The sequence below is a fragment of the Phaseolus vulgaris genome, chromosome 5 (assembly GCF_000499845.2).
Source record: "Phaseolus vulgaris cultivar G19833 chromosome 5, P. vulgaris v2.0, whole genome shotgun sequence".
Classification (NCBI taxonomy): Eukaryota; Viridiplantae; Streptophyta; class Magnoliopsida; order Fabales; family Fabaceae; genus Phaseolus; species Phaseolus vulgaris.
This window is the reverse complement of record NC_023755.2, coordinates 29,797,360-29,814,822: the sequence shown is the minus strand read 5'-3', so window position 1 is coordinate 29,814,822 and position 17,463 is coordinate 29,797,360. Positions and strand designations below refer to the sequence as shown.

The 17,463-nt window shown below is 33.9% G+C and overlaps 2 protein-coding genes across 2 annotated transcripts; both read right to left on the bottom strand.

Moving 5' to 3' along the window:
* Nucleotides 1–4,997: 4,997 nt before the first annotated feature.
* Nucleotides 4,998–8,385, bottom strand: LOC137835396 (14-3-3-like protein D). The gene is made up of 7 exons (XM_068643880.1): nucleotides 8,148–8,385; nucleotides 7,355–7,661; nucleotides 7,167–7,254; nucleotides 6,128–6,237; nucleotides 5,893–6,041; nucleotides 5,417–5,472; nucleotides 4,998–5,335 (listed from the first exon to the last, which is right to left on the bottom strand). Exons 1-7 carry the CDS (start codon nucleotides 8,218–8,220, stop codon nucleotides 5,333–5,335), a joined length of 786 nt encoding a protein of 261 aa, XP_068499981.1. The 5' UTR covers nucleotides 8,221–8,385; the 3' UTR covers nucleotides 4,998–5,332.
* Nucleotides 8,386–15,693: 7,308 nt separating this feature from the next.
* On the bottom strand, nucleotides 15,694–16,926 carry LOC137834480 (heavy metal-associated isoprenylated plant protein 28). The gene is made up of 3 exons (XM_068642520.1): nucleotides 16,796–16,926; nucleotides 16,548–16,623; nucleotides 15,694–16,161 (listed from the first exon to the last, which is right to left on the bottom strand). The coding sequence occupies exons 1-3, from the start codon at nucleotides 16,799–16,801 to the stop codon at nucleotides 15,815–15,817; spliced, it is 429 nt and encodes a 142-aa protein (XP_068498621.1). The 5' UTR covers nucleotides 16,802–16,926; the 3' UTR covers nucleotides 15,694–15,814.
* Between the last annotated feature and the right edge of the window lie 537 nt (nucleotides 16,927–17,463).

The following is a 17,463-nucleotide window of genomic DNA, read 5'->3' as shown; positions in this document are numbered from 1 at the left end:
ACCTCATCAATCGTATCGGCCGAGACCAAACGATTGATAACTTAGTAACATAAGTATAATGCAAGATTACACCGACCGATTAGTTGTTAAATTTTTATAACACATTATGAAAAAGATATAAAAGAAGAACAACCAATTTATTGATTAAACGAAAGCAGGAGACCACATCCCGGCCTCGGAGGAAAACAAGAAAATGCCACATCCCGGCCCGAGGAAATAAAAAGTTAAAGACTAAGCCTGATGGTCTTTGTCTTATACATCCTCCATGCTGCATTCTTCAAGGCTTGCAGCTCGTCAAAGGGCACCAGTCGACCCTCATAGACGTCCATATTGACGTCAAAAGCACCGATCAGTGGCGACCCATTGTAGAGTAGGTAGTCCTGTTTCACGGCTTGAAAAAAGCTCTGGCCCAACATGACCAAGGTGTCGTCCATGGTCTTGTCGAACTCAGTCTTAACCGACGCCTTCTCGGTCTGTAACACCGAGTTCTCCGCCTTGGATTCTTCCAAAGCCTTCTCCAGCCTAGCCACCCCGACCACTTTTTCCCTCTCCCGCCTCTCCGCCTCAACTGCCCTCATCTAGGCTACTTGGAGTTCAACCGCAGCCTTGGCCATCTTTGCCTCGAAGGCCGAGACCGTCTCCAAGGATGACTTCAGCTCATGTTCCAGTCTCGAGATCTCCTCGACCCTGTGGCCCCGGGTATCATTACTCAGTCGAGTCATAACGAGACCCCAGCATAACATCTCAATGGGTTGCCCTAGAGTAGGTCCTCCTCAAAAACAGCAGGTTCTCGATAGTAAGAGGCAGACTAACCTAGACGCCCCTCAAGAATTGTAGGTCACCCCCTAGAAAAGATAAGGGTGCCATCAGAGTCTCGGTGCAGAGATGGCAACAACAGAAGGGTCGGCAGTGTAGCTGACCGGTGAAGAAGACTCCAAATTAATTGGAGAAAGAGGTCGCGGAGGAGTCAGCGATGTTGCTCGCATCCCTTCCCCTCTTTCTGCTCCTGCCGGCAGCAGTCGAGGGACTAGCACCAAAGGTCGAGGGGTTACCAGTCGCAACCGTCTCGAGGCTACCCTGCCACAACCCCTCTCGAGAGCCTTCGCATGGAAGGCAACCACGAGGTCATCCTCTTGGGGAACTTCTTTGTTCATTATATCTGCATCAAGAAAAAGAAAACACGTAAGTCAAGGATCATAATACCAACTGAGACAAAAGACAATCCAAACATACCCTGGAAGGCCACCCATTGTTGAGATGACTTATACACGGCTAACAACTTCTGTGTAGGGACCCTTGGGGGGAGCTTATCAGAAAGAGAATAAATATCTTGCTCCTCAACACTCGAAGTCGAACAGGTCCATTCCTTAAACTGGCTAGGATTCCTAGTCCCGTACAAAAGAAACCTAGACCGACCGGCTTTGTCAAAGAAGAACCTCGTGCCCTCGGGCTCAACAAGAAGCTTAAAGAATTTACCTTTGAAATTTTTATACGAGGTGGTGAAATGGATAAATAGAATATTACCCGACTTACTGATTACCAGCTAACACGCTCCGTCAGGTGGGAGGTATGGTAACTCAGAAAAGTATAAGGAGTTAGAAACAGGCAAAACACATCGCATATGAGACGAAAGGTTTGGAGGGAAGCCCAGGTATTTGGGTGGAGCTGAGAGGGAGCCACGTTGAGCGTCTGAAAGACACCCATCGTGAAATCATCGAAAGGAAGGAAAACGTGTAAATTAGAAAGAAAAAAAAAAGACAAGAATACAAAAAGAATAAGGGACCCTCTGAAACCGACCCATACATATGGTATTGGTTGGTCGGCAATGACAACGGCCAGAATACCATCACTGGCATCTAACTTCAAAATAGGGTACTTCCCCGAGAAAGAAGAAATGAAAGTCCCATCCAAAAAGACAGAAGTAGACTCAGTTACCTTAGGATCTACCTAGTCAAGCCCGAAAAGGTGGGATGACTGTTCAGGGGAATCCGACCGGTCGACAGCACCTTCCAGATAATCCCCCCTGTCGACATTCTCCAGAGGGGACAATATCTGGATTGCCCTGACCGACAAGGGCTCAATTATTGAGGAGCCGGAAGAAGAAGATGACGACGAAGGAGAAGAAGAAGAAGAAGAAGATGAAGAAGAAGAAGGCAGGGAAGACATGACTAACCTCTCGAGTAGGGAAAATAGCGTGCCAGGATGAGTAGGTTTCGGGTGACGGAGCAAGGAAGCAGTAACTCGACATTATATAGGACCATTATTTATAGCCCTTGCAAAGATCGGGAGACGAAGCGTCATAACGGCCTCAACCGTTAGATCTCCCTCGATCCAACAGTTCACGACAAATGATTCCAAAAAACCCCTTATTAATGCGTGTCACGTCACGCGACCAGTGCCGCCAACGTCACGCCAACCTCGGGAACTCCAATCGTCACATCGGTCTTGGACAAAGACTCTTCGGATTAACCATGCTCGAGTCTGGGGGGTAAGTGTACCGGCAGGACCCGTATGACTGAGATTATGACTCTGCACCCGGTCATTACACCGAGCGACACCACAAAGACCATTACACTTAAGTAGGATTAACCATGCTCGAGCCTGGGGTAAGTGTACCGGTAGGACCCGTACGATCGAGATTATGACTCTGCACCCGGTCATTACACCGAGCGACACCACAAAGACCATTACGCTTAAGCAGGATTAGTGAGGCTAATCAGCATTCAAGAACTAGGTAATGCAGTTTTAAACATGACCCAACTCCCTAACCTGGTCCAATAAGAAAAGGCTCATGACAACCATATAAATAAACACAAAATCCAAGAACCAGATATGTTATTATACAGTTCTTAGAGTACCGAGTGTCGAATACTAAATTCTGACTTGATCGTCGGAGTGCCTTTTGCAGGTACCATCCGAGTCTAAACTTTGTGGAGACTGAGAGACAGAGTGAAAAGAGGAGAGGAAGGACCTCGCTTGAAGAGAAATAGAAGAAGTGTTGACCGACCGACTGAGAAAGTAGAACATGAATATTAATTAATATTAATTAAGCACACCATAATTTAACTACTAATTCTTTTAATAAATTTAATTAGAATTCCCCACATATAAAATATTTTTATATTCAGTTACAAATTTTCGATTGCGTAATTAAAACTATTCCCACACTTTATTTGTACGCTTGTTATAGAAGAACGGGAATTTTTTTTAATGAAAAGTGAATTGATTTTGTATGTTTTAAAAAATGAAATTATACACATATACAAAGGACATTTTGATAATTATATATATATAATATATATATATATATATAAAAGATTACATTCTCTCTCAATATTCTTCTTGGAAGGAATACAAAATATACTATTCCCATTTACTTTTTCACTCCATTTATCGACCAACCAAAGAGAAAATGTGATATTTATATATTTTTTCCTCTCTCGTACATTTTTTCTATTATTTTCTAATTTACCAAAACATAATGGTACATAGATTGTAAATTTATTGAATGTAAATTATATTCAAAAAGTTCACTAACTATGCACTTTTTTATTAGTAGATTTTCTTTTAACTTTTGAAAAGTATTATATCTTTGTAAAGAAAATTGTTAAGACTTTTAAAAACATGACATTGTGTATAATCTAGAAATTTCAAAAGATATTAGTGTAGTTTACTCTTTTCTTAACGCTAATGAGAAAAGGAAACAATGATACTTCGGTTTGGAAATCTGAATAGATATGAACATTTACATGAACGTATTATGTAAAAAATGTGTTGTTTTTTCTTATTTCAAGTCTAAATTTTTTTAATATAAATAAACTTTTTTTATTTCAATAAGTGAGAGATAAACACAAAATTTTCATGAAATTTAAACTGGAAACAATCCATTCCCGAATTGGAGGAGCTTATTAATGCAGATTACGCAAATAATGAGAATATACAAAACTAAAACACTGACTGATCTCTTGCGTATTTAGTTTTAAGAATAGTTGCTGCACACACGACCAAAATATGATCAGGAATTTCTCTCTACCAAGCAACCTCATAAATATCATCTTCGTTTTGATTAAATTTATGAGAATAGCCTTTAAAAGACACTATCAGATCATGTTTGACCTTCTTTTCTTTCTTTAATTTCTTCAAAATTTTAACTTCAAGAAATGACTTAAAAAATAAGATTGAAGAGAATTTGGAGGTAGAGAAGATAATAAAGACAGGAGAAACTGGAGCCCAAAGAACAACGACAGCACAAAGTAGAAGAATAAAAACATCCTTATTTCTATTCTTTCATTTTCAAATCACTTTCTTATCTTTAGTTAAATTTGTTTATTTTTAATAACCTTTCAAAAACTGAATTTCACCCAACTTATTAAGAGAAGCTTAAAAAATGAATCAAACCATAGTAATTAGTATCTTACGATTCACTATACGTATCGTATAAAACGGTACGATTTCACCCTCCCACGATTCCGTATTGTGTGAATCATTGTGAATTTTAAAAAATGAGTAAATAAAAAAAAAGACATAATTTGTTTAATAACATGTATACAACATAGAGGTTGTTTGAGGTTGTTTTGATGAAATTGTGTGATATATATATATATATATATATATACATATATATAATTTATATAATTTATTGTATCTTGCATGTATACATATCTTATATATTTAAGTATATGTTAAATTTTTTAATGTTTATGAATCTTACGATTCATGATACGAAACGATTTACGATTCATAATATCAGCTCTCCTATACACTACTTGTATTTCGATTATACTACCATAAATCCAACAGCTAAGTATTTCCTGATAACCTATGTGTGTGTCTATATATATTTATATGGTTCACATTGTAGTACAGAAGATAGGACTGAAGACTATTTTCCTGACTTCCGAAACAAATTTCTCAGACGTTCACTTGTTCCACATTTTGCGGCACTAGTATAGGTAAGCAATGGAAGTGAAAAATTAAAGAATCATGGAAGAGTCATCTCCAAAATCGCAGTAAGAGTTGTAGCATTTCATTGGAAAAGGAAATAATACACCATAATCAATTCTCATCAATCAAATCCCCCGGAGACGGGAGGAAAAGGCTTAGGAATGAAATAGGCCATTTCCAGACACCACACAAATAAAAACATAGCATAAATATAGCACAAATGGAGTTTCTTTTTCCCCTATCGGGAAGTATGGCCAATCAACAAGAAACAAAGAGGAAACAATGGAACCCTATCTCTAACTAATACACAGATAAGTAATCGGCCCTCATGTTTCATTCCCAAATGCATGCATCAAATCCTAAGGGAAGTTCCCATCAACCATCGAATTCACTGCAAAAAAATTGATGAGGTGAACTAAAGCAATCAAACAAAAATAAAATTACATAGACCAAATAAGAAATAATTACTCACCTCTGCATCCTCGCCTCCACCAAGCTTGGCAGTGCCATTCACTTTTTGTGCATCTTCTGTAATAGGGTGAGAAAATTGCAGTGAACATTTGTAGAAAATAAGCAGGCAGCGATGAGTATATTGCCATAATTTAAGTCCAATATATAATAATTACATTTTTCAAAAAATCACTTTTCTTAGCACAAAATGTCCTTAAGTAGTTTTGCATCCTTTAGTTAGACATAGTCTAGCATGTCAACGGTTAGGCACCTCAATCATTATTTGAATTGTGCAAAAGTATATTTAAATAACGTGGACCCCACAACCTTACAAATCCAAATAATGATTAAGTGTTTAGGGAAAACCATGCGTAGCTAAGAATTAATCCTTTACCAACAGAGTAATCAAGCAATCATTATCTTCGTTGTACACTAGGTAGCCTGTCTGTCATATATGCTGGAACCAAAGGTTACTACAAGTCTTCTAGTAATAATTACCTCCATCTTCTGGGATGTCAGAAGTCCACAAAGTTAGATTGTCTCTGAGAAGTTGCATGATTAAGGTGCTATCTTTGTATGACTCCTCGTTCAAGGTGTCCAGCTCAGAAATAGCTTCATCAAAAGCTTGTTTTGCAAGATGACAAGCTCTGGAAATAGGAATATACAATTACCTCATTAAACCCTAAACACCAAATATAATACAACATAGAAATCGAAGCCAAAAGACACAAACCTCTCTGGGGAATTCAATATCTCATAATAGAAGACTGAGAAATTTAAAGCTAGACCCAATCGGATGGGGTGTGTGGGTGGTAAATCAGACTCGGCTGCAGTAGTAGCAGACTGAAATAAACAAAACATACCAGTGTTAGGAAGGGATGTAAGGATGAAGTATTCTGCGGAGGAAAATCCTTTTGAATACATTATAAAATAAATGTCACAAGAAAATAATCATCAATCTTATAACAAAAACAGTAAGAATAAGTTACACAAAAAATAATAGTGTACAAACAATCTACACAAAATAAAATGGCAATGATAATGAAACAAAGTTTCTCCAATTTCAGAAACCAATCCTGCCCAAAAGACTGAGATCATGAGATCATAGCAACTTAACAAATAAGGAAAATGATCAGTGAGGAAGAGAGTAAACCAATATAGCAGGAATCAAGTACCAAGTGTTTAATCGAAAACTTAAACTAGAATTGACAAAAATTACTCAAAATTGCTAGATTCTTAATAACAGTTATTTTCACTCAACATTGTTCAAATCAGAGGAGTTCACACTTTTCCCGGTACAACAACAGAAGACGCCTAACCAAAAACCAACACCATTACTAAAAACATGATATAGAAGTTTTACAATTTGAAAAATTAATATACTCAATTCAAAACCAAAACAAACCATGGGACTATTTTGTCAACCAAAACCAAAAATGAAGAGGAAAAGAATCTTAGATTAATTCCGAACAGGATATTTTCAAAAATCCCCAAAACCAAAAAATAAGAGCAAAAGAATCATCCTTAGATCAATTGCTAACAGGATATTTTTTCAACAATCCCAGTAAACAGCCATCCATAGGATAAAAAATCATCATATAAACTGTGAAACAATACAATATGAATTGCACCTCATATGTTTCATAGACGGATCAGAAGCTTCCATAGATCCATTGCTAAAAGCATATTTTCAACAATCCCAGCAAACAACCATTCATAGGATAAAAAACATCATAAAAACTGCAAAAACATTAAAACAACATAAATTGCACCTCATACGCTTTCATAGACTGATCAGCAGCTTCCTTCTTCTCATTGCCGATCTTAAATTCAGCAAGGTAACGATAGTAATCTCCTTTCCTGAAAGCAGAATATGTTAACATCCCTCAATCCACATGCACAAAATACCACGTCACACCAAAACAAACCCTGTAGCAGAGAATGAGTAGGAAATGCTCACATCTTGTAGTAAAACACGGTGGATTCACCAGCTGCAGCCGAAGGAATAAGATGTTCATCAATAACTCTCATAACATCATTACAGATGTTCGAAAGCTCCAATTCAACCTTCTGCCTATACTCCTTAATCCGCTTTGCATTCAATTCATTCCCTTTCGTCTCTTCCTTCTGCTCTATGGAAGACAGGATCCTCCATGACGCCCTCCGAGCACCAATCACATTCTTGTATCCAACAGAAAGCAAATTACGCTCCTCTACAGTCAGTTCAACGTCTAGATTCGCAACCTTCTTCATCGAATCCACCATCTCTGCCACAAACAGATACAAAAACAAAACATCACAGATCAAAACCACATCACAGGAAGAATAAAATTAACACACTCAAGTACGATGCTATAACTTCGACATGCAGTACCAACAAAATTGAAATAGCCTCACGCACTCAAACTGAGTGCACTATCCATCTTAAAAAATCAGAAAAAATTAAATTAAAATAAAAGTGAAAAAAAAAATAGAAATGGAAAGCAAAATTCCTTTCAAATGCACCGCTAACCTTAACAAATTCTTCTCCCTCTACTCTCCTTTGCAACCAAACTCACAGTGACCAGTGATTAGTAAACCAAATTGACAACTAAATTTTTTTCTCAGTGAAAACGATATAAACTGAAATAAGAGAGCGCAAATTTACTCAAATAAGTAGAAACAAGCAAGCACATAAAAAATTATCATAAAATCGTGCACATCGACGCGCATGTGTGAATCAGAGTCCAAGAAGCAAAGGAGGAACTTCAAACCTTCGTATCGCTCGGCCTGTTCCGCGAGCTTGGCGATGTAGACGAAGTTGTCGCGATCCTTGGAGGAAGCCATGGCCGATCTTGTCGAAATTAGGGTTTGTGAATTCTCTCTCTGTTTCTCACTCTATTTCTCACTCTGACTCCCTCTCTGCGATTCTTCCTGTTCGAGGTTCTGTAAAAAAGAACACGGTCCTGAAATGTCAAATGTGTCCTTCCGTTTTCTTTATTTTTCCCTTTCGGTCCTCTCGGTGACTGAGGGGTATGATAAAGTGTGTGAGTGCAGAAACTAAACTAGAATTCTAACCACTGAATGGACTCCACGTGTCCCTCTAAACCTTGGGTAAAATCTTCCCAAATCATAACACGCCACGTTCTACCTAACTGCCAATGATGCCGTTCTTTTTGGTTTTCTATTTTTTAGGGATTTGTTTATTTGGTTTCATTTGTAAATTTGTCTTTGGGTGAGTGAAGGATGTGGACATCAAAATTGCACTGTCTTCCAATTCTGCTCACCACTGCTGTTATTATATATTATATATTTATTACATAATCAAATATTTTAGTTTAATAACAGTAACTGAAGTAAAACTTATAAAAAATGCAACAACAAAAAACATATATATATTAACAAAAAGACAACTATGTGTTGATATTTTAGTTCAATAAATACACTTATCACAATAAAAACAACCATAACAATAAAAGTTACGTAAAAATTATTAAAGTATTAATAAGAATAAAACTATATGAGAAATATGTAAAAAGTTATAATAATTTGGTGTAATCTTACATCAAATCTTATTGCATAATTTTTTATAGGTTTTTCTAGTAGCCTTGTTATTTCTAATGATGGAATTTTTAAAGATTATTTCCAAAGAAGAAATATAATAATTATTAATGAAAATATTGGGGGCGCTTTTCCCGTTATAAGTCCTTATTTTTTTAAATAATAAAAGGGAATGAATATTATTCAAAAAATTATACAATTTTGTAATAAAATATAATTATAAAAATTATTTAATCCTTATAATTATACAAGAAAAATGTTTTCAATGTTTCACCCCTAGTATGATTAATTTTTTTAAAATTAAAAGATTAGTTGACAAATACTAAGATAAAAAAAAGTAAAAACAATAAAGAAAATGTGTAAAGAATAAAAAAATAGTTATAAAAATCTCTCAATTATTAATTTTTATAGACTGTAGAAACATGCGTCTACATTTTTATTTATAATTATCATAACAAAAAATTATTTACTAAAAAACAGTTTTGGAAAAACCAAGGATCATACCATATAACATAATAACTATATACATATATAAATAAATTATTAAATGTAAAATCTCGTTAATAACAATTTCAATGGGAGGTGTATACAAAGTTGAATAGGTATTGATGACCTAGGCTAGGTGTTTCGTATGTTATCCAAACTAACAAACATTCTTATTTAAAAGAAAGACAAGAATGGCAACATTTATTTTATTGAAGAGGACAAATTTTGGAATTCTATAAGGAGTAATTACAAAATTGTTTAATAAAATAAACAACTCATAAAACACTTGTGATTTTAATTCTTATTTTTAATCAGTTCATAAATGTCTACATGCCTTAACAAAACCTCATATGTATCCACCAAAAAAAAATATTTTTTAAAAATAGATAGAGTAAAAAAAAAGTGTCTAGTTTCCTACTTTTGACATAAAGATGTATATTTATTAAAGGATGAAAAACTCCAAAAGTTTGAATTTATTTATTTTTATGATTGAAGTTTGTACATAAAAGGGTAAGTCGCCAAAACCAAGTGATGGTTGGCACAATAGTACAAATTATAGCATTTCAGTCGCATGACAAAATTGTGGCGTACATTATGAGGCATATAATTGACGAAAGGGAAATGAAACTTTGAAACAACGAAAATCATTAAAAAGGAATACCTATGAACTATCATGTATCAAAGCTATGAAAATTTTATGCTAACTAAAATAAAAAATAAAATAAAAAATACTATTAGAAAATTGTTAAATAAAAAATAATTTTAAAACCTAAAAATAATTCATTATTATATTAACTAAATTAAAAAATAAAAAATGTATTAAAATAATTTTTAAATTTATAAACTAATTTTTAAATTTATAAACTAATTTTTAAATTGATATTTAATTACTAATTAAGGTTTTAAATATAAATTTAAAAATTAATTTATAAATTTAGAAACTATTTTAAATACCAATAATTTTTTTTAATTTTGTTCTCGTCAACAGATCTGAATCGGATCTTGGAGGTGAATTTCGGGTCAGTCTTTCAACACTACTACTTTGAAAGGCTTGAAGATCACAATGAAGGGAGCTCCACCTCCACCTATTAACAAGACTTCGACGATCAAGTCAATGAGAGCATAAAAATATGTGAGTGTAGTGTATATTGCATGGAATAATGCTTACCTTTGTTCGGGGTCTTAAGGCCCTTTTATAACACTAGTAGATTCTCCTTTAGGAGTTAGTAACGAAAGAATAAATTGTTAATATATGCCCTTTATTTTACGAGTGTTGATATACAAAGTATTGTCTCTGACGGTTTATATTTGTTGATCCCATGATAAATAAATATAATTAACTGATTCAGTTCTTTTTTTTGTTTCTTGTTGTTTTAGACCGTTTTAACATATTCGCCATCTGTCAAGATCGACCTCTTTAAGGGCCATTGGCCTTACTTTTACTTGGGTTGAGCTTTGTCTATTGGGCATGAGCTAAGTGGGCCGAGGAGACATGCTTTAAGTGATCAGGTCATAACCCAATCATGATCGAACGATACATAGCCCCCAACCTTCGAGCTGAGCAGAGCGAGGCAAAAAGGTTTATCTGTGTTTGACATGAAAAGACATTAGCGTAGTGAGTGGTTGGTTCACGAATTTCGAAGGGTCGCCCGATGGGGCGGTTTTATATCAGCGTTTATGGTGCATACACATGTCCTTTCATAAATGGCGAGGGAAGATATCGATTGGATTTAACTGCTCTTTAATCTTGGCCAAGTTGTCTCGTAGAGCGCTTGATAACCAAGTTGAACTCACCTTGGGTTAGGCTAAGTCGATTTGTGGAAAACGAATTTCCTAAGTTGGTCCGACCTTAGGGTTCGGCCAAGTAGATTTGTTTGTAGAAATCGTGATGACCGAGTTGGTTCGATCATAGGAGTCGGCCAAGTTGGTTCGTTTGTAGAAGTCATGACGGTCGAGTTGGTGCGTTCTTAGGATTCGGCCAAGTCGATCCATTTGTAGAAATCGTGACGACCGAGTTGGTCCGATCATAGGATTTGGCCCATTTGTAGAAGTCATGACGGTCGAGTTAGTCCAATCTTAAGATTCTGCCAAGTTGGTCTGTTTGTAGAAACCGTGATGGTCGAGTTGGTTCGATCATAAGATTCGGCCAAGTCGGTCATTTGTAGAAGTCATGACGGCCAAGTTGGTTCGATCTTATGATTTGGCCAAGTTGGTCCATTTGTAGAAATCGTGACGGTCGAGTTGGTCTGATCATAGGATTCGACCAAGTCGGCCTGTTTGTAGAAGTCATGACGATCAAGTTGGTCCGATCTTAGGATTCAACCAAGTCGTTTCGTTTGTAGAAATCGTTGACGGTCGAGTTGGTTCGATCATAGGGTTCACCCAAGTTGGTCTGTTTGTAGAAACTGTGACGACCGAGTTGGTCCAAACATAGGATTTGGCCTAGTCAGCCTTTTTGTAGAAGTCATGACGACTGAGTTGGTCCAATTTTAGGATTCGGCCAAGTCACTTCGTTTGTAGAAATCGTTGACGACCGAGTTGGTCCAATCATAGGGTTTGCCCATGTCAGTCCGTTTGTAGAAACGTCGTCGACCAAGTTGGTCCGATCAAAGGATTCAGCCAAGTTGGTCTGATCTGAAAAATTGTTCGTAATGTAGTATAGGAATAATAATCACAATTTATTCAATGAGGACACCCTCATTATTACAGGGAAAAAAGTGTCACGGTAAAAGTTTTCATCAAAGAAGTTAAATTGTTCACCAAAGTAGTAAAATTAATTTAAAATAAAACTTAAGACTGACATTGTACCATGTCCTCGGGATTACTCCTCCATCGAGAATTTCTAGTTGATATGCTTCGTTGTCCAACACTTCTATGATCTTGTATAGTATAAAAGTTCGGTGTTGTACTGCCTTTTACAGGAGAGCTACGATAGGGCATCGACATAATCATTCGTCATTCTTGACACATGAGTTATGACAAATTTGTTAAAGTGTTCGATCTTTGCTGTATGTATCTCAATTTTTTTCATAGAGTTAAAATTGAATTATACACTATGAATAATAATGTTTACCGGAACAATGATTGTAGATCGTGAACTAGTACACCAGATAAGTTTCTAGGAAAGAGAGGTGGGTCACCAATGGACACGCTTAAATACCAAGTCTTTCCCTGTCAAAACTTTCCTAGACATGCACTTCTACACTACTACGCTCTATAATAATTTCTTTTTGATGTGAGAGATCATGATAATGATGATGATGAAGTGACATTTCAGTTTCTACTGAGTACCATAAAAATTATGATTCGAAAAAAGTGAAAGAATAGAAGAAATATTGTATTATAATGACTCCTAAATAATTTTTTATAACTTAGAAAGGAAATAAAAATAAATAAATAAATAAAAACATCTCATAAATTTATGGGTGACATTTCATAAAAATTTGTTTAACCTTATTATTTGGATTATTTCTCACCAATTACATTTAAATATTTTTGACACCATCATACATAATAATAAACTTTACTACCAATACGTGTAACAAATTTATAATTTCTTAACACTATTTCTTCTTATAAGGAGATTGTATAATTTAAAAACAAACTTATTATCATATTATAAATTTAAATTATTGTTACATGATTTATTTTCTAATAAACCAATACCAAAAATTTTATTTATTAGGATATTACAAGTTCTTATTGTCGTTACATATTTTATTTTCTAATATACTAATAAAAATAATTTTATCTCTTATATTTTAAGGATTAATAATTAAATATATGAAAATTATATATAATTTTAACAAAAAATTCTCAAGCTAGGGGTTAGTAATAAATAGTAAATAATAGATAACTTTAGTTGAAAAGAGTCTACCATATGCAACAAAATCAACACTCTCAATGAAAATGACGATGTTAAAATTGAAAATAAGAAGTAAAACACTTTTGTTTTTGCTCTCTTCCTTGGCCTTATCCTTTTGTTGTTCTCTTATCTTTTTGTTTCTTTTTACCGTTTGTAGTAGTGGCGGTGTCCGACACGTTGTCCTCATAGCGGAATCACCGAAGGAGGATTTAAAAGATTTTTTTATTTTCCGATTGTGTACTTTCCCTTGAACACGTATTGGGGAAATGGATCTGTGCATATCTTTATGCTTATCTGACTATTGAGGTTTGTGTATATGTGTCATGGGTAGTTAGCGGGATCAGGTTGCCCCACGGTGGGCGCCAAATGTTCTCGCTAACAAATCTGGGTCGGATCTTGAAGGTGAATTTTGGGTCAGCCTTTCAACATGGTTGCTTTGAGATGTTTGAAGATCACAGTGAGGGGAGCTCCACCTCCACCCGTTGACAAGACTCCGACGATCAAGTCAGTGAAAACGTAAAAATATGTGAGTGTAGTGTATATTGCATAGAATAATGCTTAACTTTGTTCGGAGTCTCAAGGCCCTTTTATAACACTAGTAGATCCTCCTTTAAGAGTTAGTAACGACAAAATACATTGTTAATATATCCCCTTTATTTTAGGGGTGTTGATATACAGAGTATCGTCTCTAACTGTTTATATTTGTTAAACTCATGATAAATAAATATAATTAACTGATTCAGTTGTTTTTTTGTTTCTTGTTGTTTTAGAACGTTTTAACGTATTTGTCATATGTCAAGGTCGATCTCTTTTAGGACCATTGGACCTGCTTTTACTTGGGTTGAGTTCTGTCTATTGAACATGAGCTAAGTGGGTCGAGGAGACTTGCTTTAAGTGATCAGGTCATGACCCGATCACGACCGAACGGTACAGTCTCTAAAATAGTCTTTAACTTAATCAATATAATAATTACTTATATTTTTCTTTAAAATTAATTTTTATTACATAATTTTCTTGTAATAAAAAAATTTAAGATTGCTTTTATTTCCTAATTGATTCAGCCTGTTATATTTATTAAACTAATTACTTATATAGATTAACCAAAAGAGTAGTTTAGTTAAAATTAAATTTTGATATTTTGATTTTAGGCTTTTTTTTAAGTGAAATATATAAATCCAATTTAGATAGGATGAACTAAATTAGTGTTTCTTATTATTTGAGTTTAACTAGTTTTCTACTCAGAACAAAACACAAATATAGTATGATAATGTTTATATAAAAAATAATAATATATACTTATATATAAAGAGAATTTTCACTGTTGTTTTTGGTGTTTAAAAATTTGATCCATATAGTAATATTTATTTTATTATTTTATCTTAGATATTTCAGTCATTTCATTATTTTTTGAAGCATTTAATGAATAACTAATTGTTTTTATAATTAATTGAAAACTGTTTTTCTTTTTTATTTTTAAAACTAATATTCTATCATTTTGTAAATAGCAGTTACCAATTTTAAATTTTGAATGTGGAGTAGTTTATTAAACTTTTTGCTCACACTCTCTTCTTGACAGGTTTGCTTTTTATTCCTCTTTATTAAATTTATCATTCTTTCATTTCCTTTTATTTATTCTTTTTTAATGAGACTTATTAATAAATATAAAATATTATGACTTTGAAAATGTTAGTGATAAAAATATTAACACACCGGCACTATGCATGAGCGCTTGTATTTCCGTCAGTAATAATAATATAAATCAACTAATATTGTTTTTATAAGTAATAAATAAATATTTGTTATCTATTATCTATTATATAACTAAAATTGATTACTAATATTAGTTGAAAATAATAAAATTTTAAGAAAATATGTAATTTTATAGGCCGGTTTAGAAAAATATACGATGATTATTTTCAAATTAAAGAAATTATGTACTTACTTTTTAGTATTGATAATGAATTACATATTTTATTAAATATTTTTTTATTTATTAGGAATAAAATTGAGATACAAAAGTTAATTAAAAAATTATAACTCTTCTCATAATGATATATATATATATATTAATGCTCTAATTTAAATTCATTCCTCAACTAATTGAAATTATCAGAACCAATAAATATGTAATAAATTCTAGACTTAAATAATTATAACATCAATAAAGCAAAGAAAATGTAGAAAAAAGAATGAAAAAAAGAACACAAAAACTTTATGACGAAAGTTAATGAATGCTTCTTATAACATCATCAACCCTTGTATATGCAGTTAACCAAAGTGTGCTAAAACTAGTTTACTCTTCTATCATGATGGAAAATCCATCATCATTAACTCTAATGGATACACCCTGAAGCAGTTGAATTGAAAAACAAGCAAAGGTACACATACTTGAGTCATTCAAAACATAATTAAGAGTCAGAACCAGAAAGAACCCCTTTTCTTACTCAGTTTAATTAATGCTTCATACATACACTTTATAATTTGAAAGTATATAATATAATGTTTTTATTTGTATGAGCATGAACATGGTCACATAATGACACAAGCGTGAGGATTGTCATCACTAAAAGTAGCACCAGTTTGGTGGCCAAAGATGGAAGATTGTGAGGGATAGTTGTAATAGCGTGGATCACTGCTATCATAGCCATGTTTGTAATAGTTATAAGATGAGGAAGGTTGAGAAGCATAATAGGTGAGAGGACCATTGCAATGGTGCTGCTGAAAATATTGGTTTTGGGACTCTGTTGTATATGGAAGTTGCCACAACTCAGCCCTGCAACCAGTTTTTCGAACAGTTTTCAGAACCTTCTTCTGCTCAGCATAGCCATTCACAGTCACCTTTTGCAGTTTCATGTCTATTTCAATGTCATCCACCCCTTAACAAAACCACACATGAATTTAGAACCACAAGAAAGGGTAAGGACAATACGAAACTAGATCCATGAATTGAGTCACGAGTCCATTGATCTAGAAATTGTGTAAATCACTAGTGACAATCTTTTTTTGCATCACTAGCTATATTTGTGGTTGAAATATAGAACTTGCAAAAGTTACTTTTATATGAGAAACTTTATCAGTTTCTCTTGTACATTTTTGTTAGGATTCATCAAATTTCTTATTCATCTTGCTTCTAAAAAAAAGAAGATTATTAAATAAGAAAAATGATTACCAAAAGTAATAATTTATAATAAACTTTAATCGATTATTTAAAGAATTTAGAAAAGGTGTTGCTTGCAGTCTTTTATTATATAAGTGTGTGAACCTTTAAGTTTTTGTAGTGCAGCTTTCACTTTGTTTTCACATCCAGGACAGTCCATGTGTACTCTCATCTCTATGATCTGAGGATAGAAACAAAAAGAGATCATCAGACAGAAATATGAAATAAGGTTGCTGATAAAAGCAAAAAATGGAGAAACTGAGATAAAAGAAAAAAGAAAAAAGAAAATAAACAGTGGTTGATTTGAATCTTCATGTATCCAAAGGAAGGAAAAGGAAAGTGACATTGCTCACCGTCATGTTGCTCTTGGTGAGGTAGAATCTCTTGGATGATATGATATTGTTGTATCTTTTGGTGAAGGTTTAGGAAATGAAATCCAACAAGGGTGCCTCTAGCTAGGTAGCAAAATATGAGTATAAATAGAGGGAAGATAATTGGATGGCATGGTGCCTCATCCTTGCTTGTTATTTGGTGGATTAGATAAAATATATTTTTTGTGCAACTGTTACACCGACCTTTAATTCTTAGTCTTAATTTTGGAAAATTGAGATTCAAAATTGAAGCAAAGGGCAAATGCATGTTGCTTTATTCATGGCGCATCTACCTCAATTTCACATGCATACAGATCCAGTTCATTTGAATGTGGGTGTTTGACTTTGTGTTTGTATATTCCTAGCCTGTCTCCCATTCCCTTTATTAACACGCATGAAGACATTTCTTAGTGATGCCGTTTATCAGTTTTTCTTTTCCATACAAAGCTGTATAATTAAGTTCTTGTATATTAGTGTTCAAACACTGTTGTATACATGTGATTAGTATTTATCACATAGTTCTACTTTTTTTACTATATGAAAAGTTTGTTTATCATTATTAGTTTGTTTGATAAATCAGTATCTTTTTGTACCTTGTAGTGTTTTTAAACACTCACTTACAATTCTATGTACAAAACCAAACTCCAAAA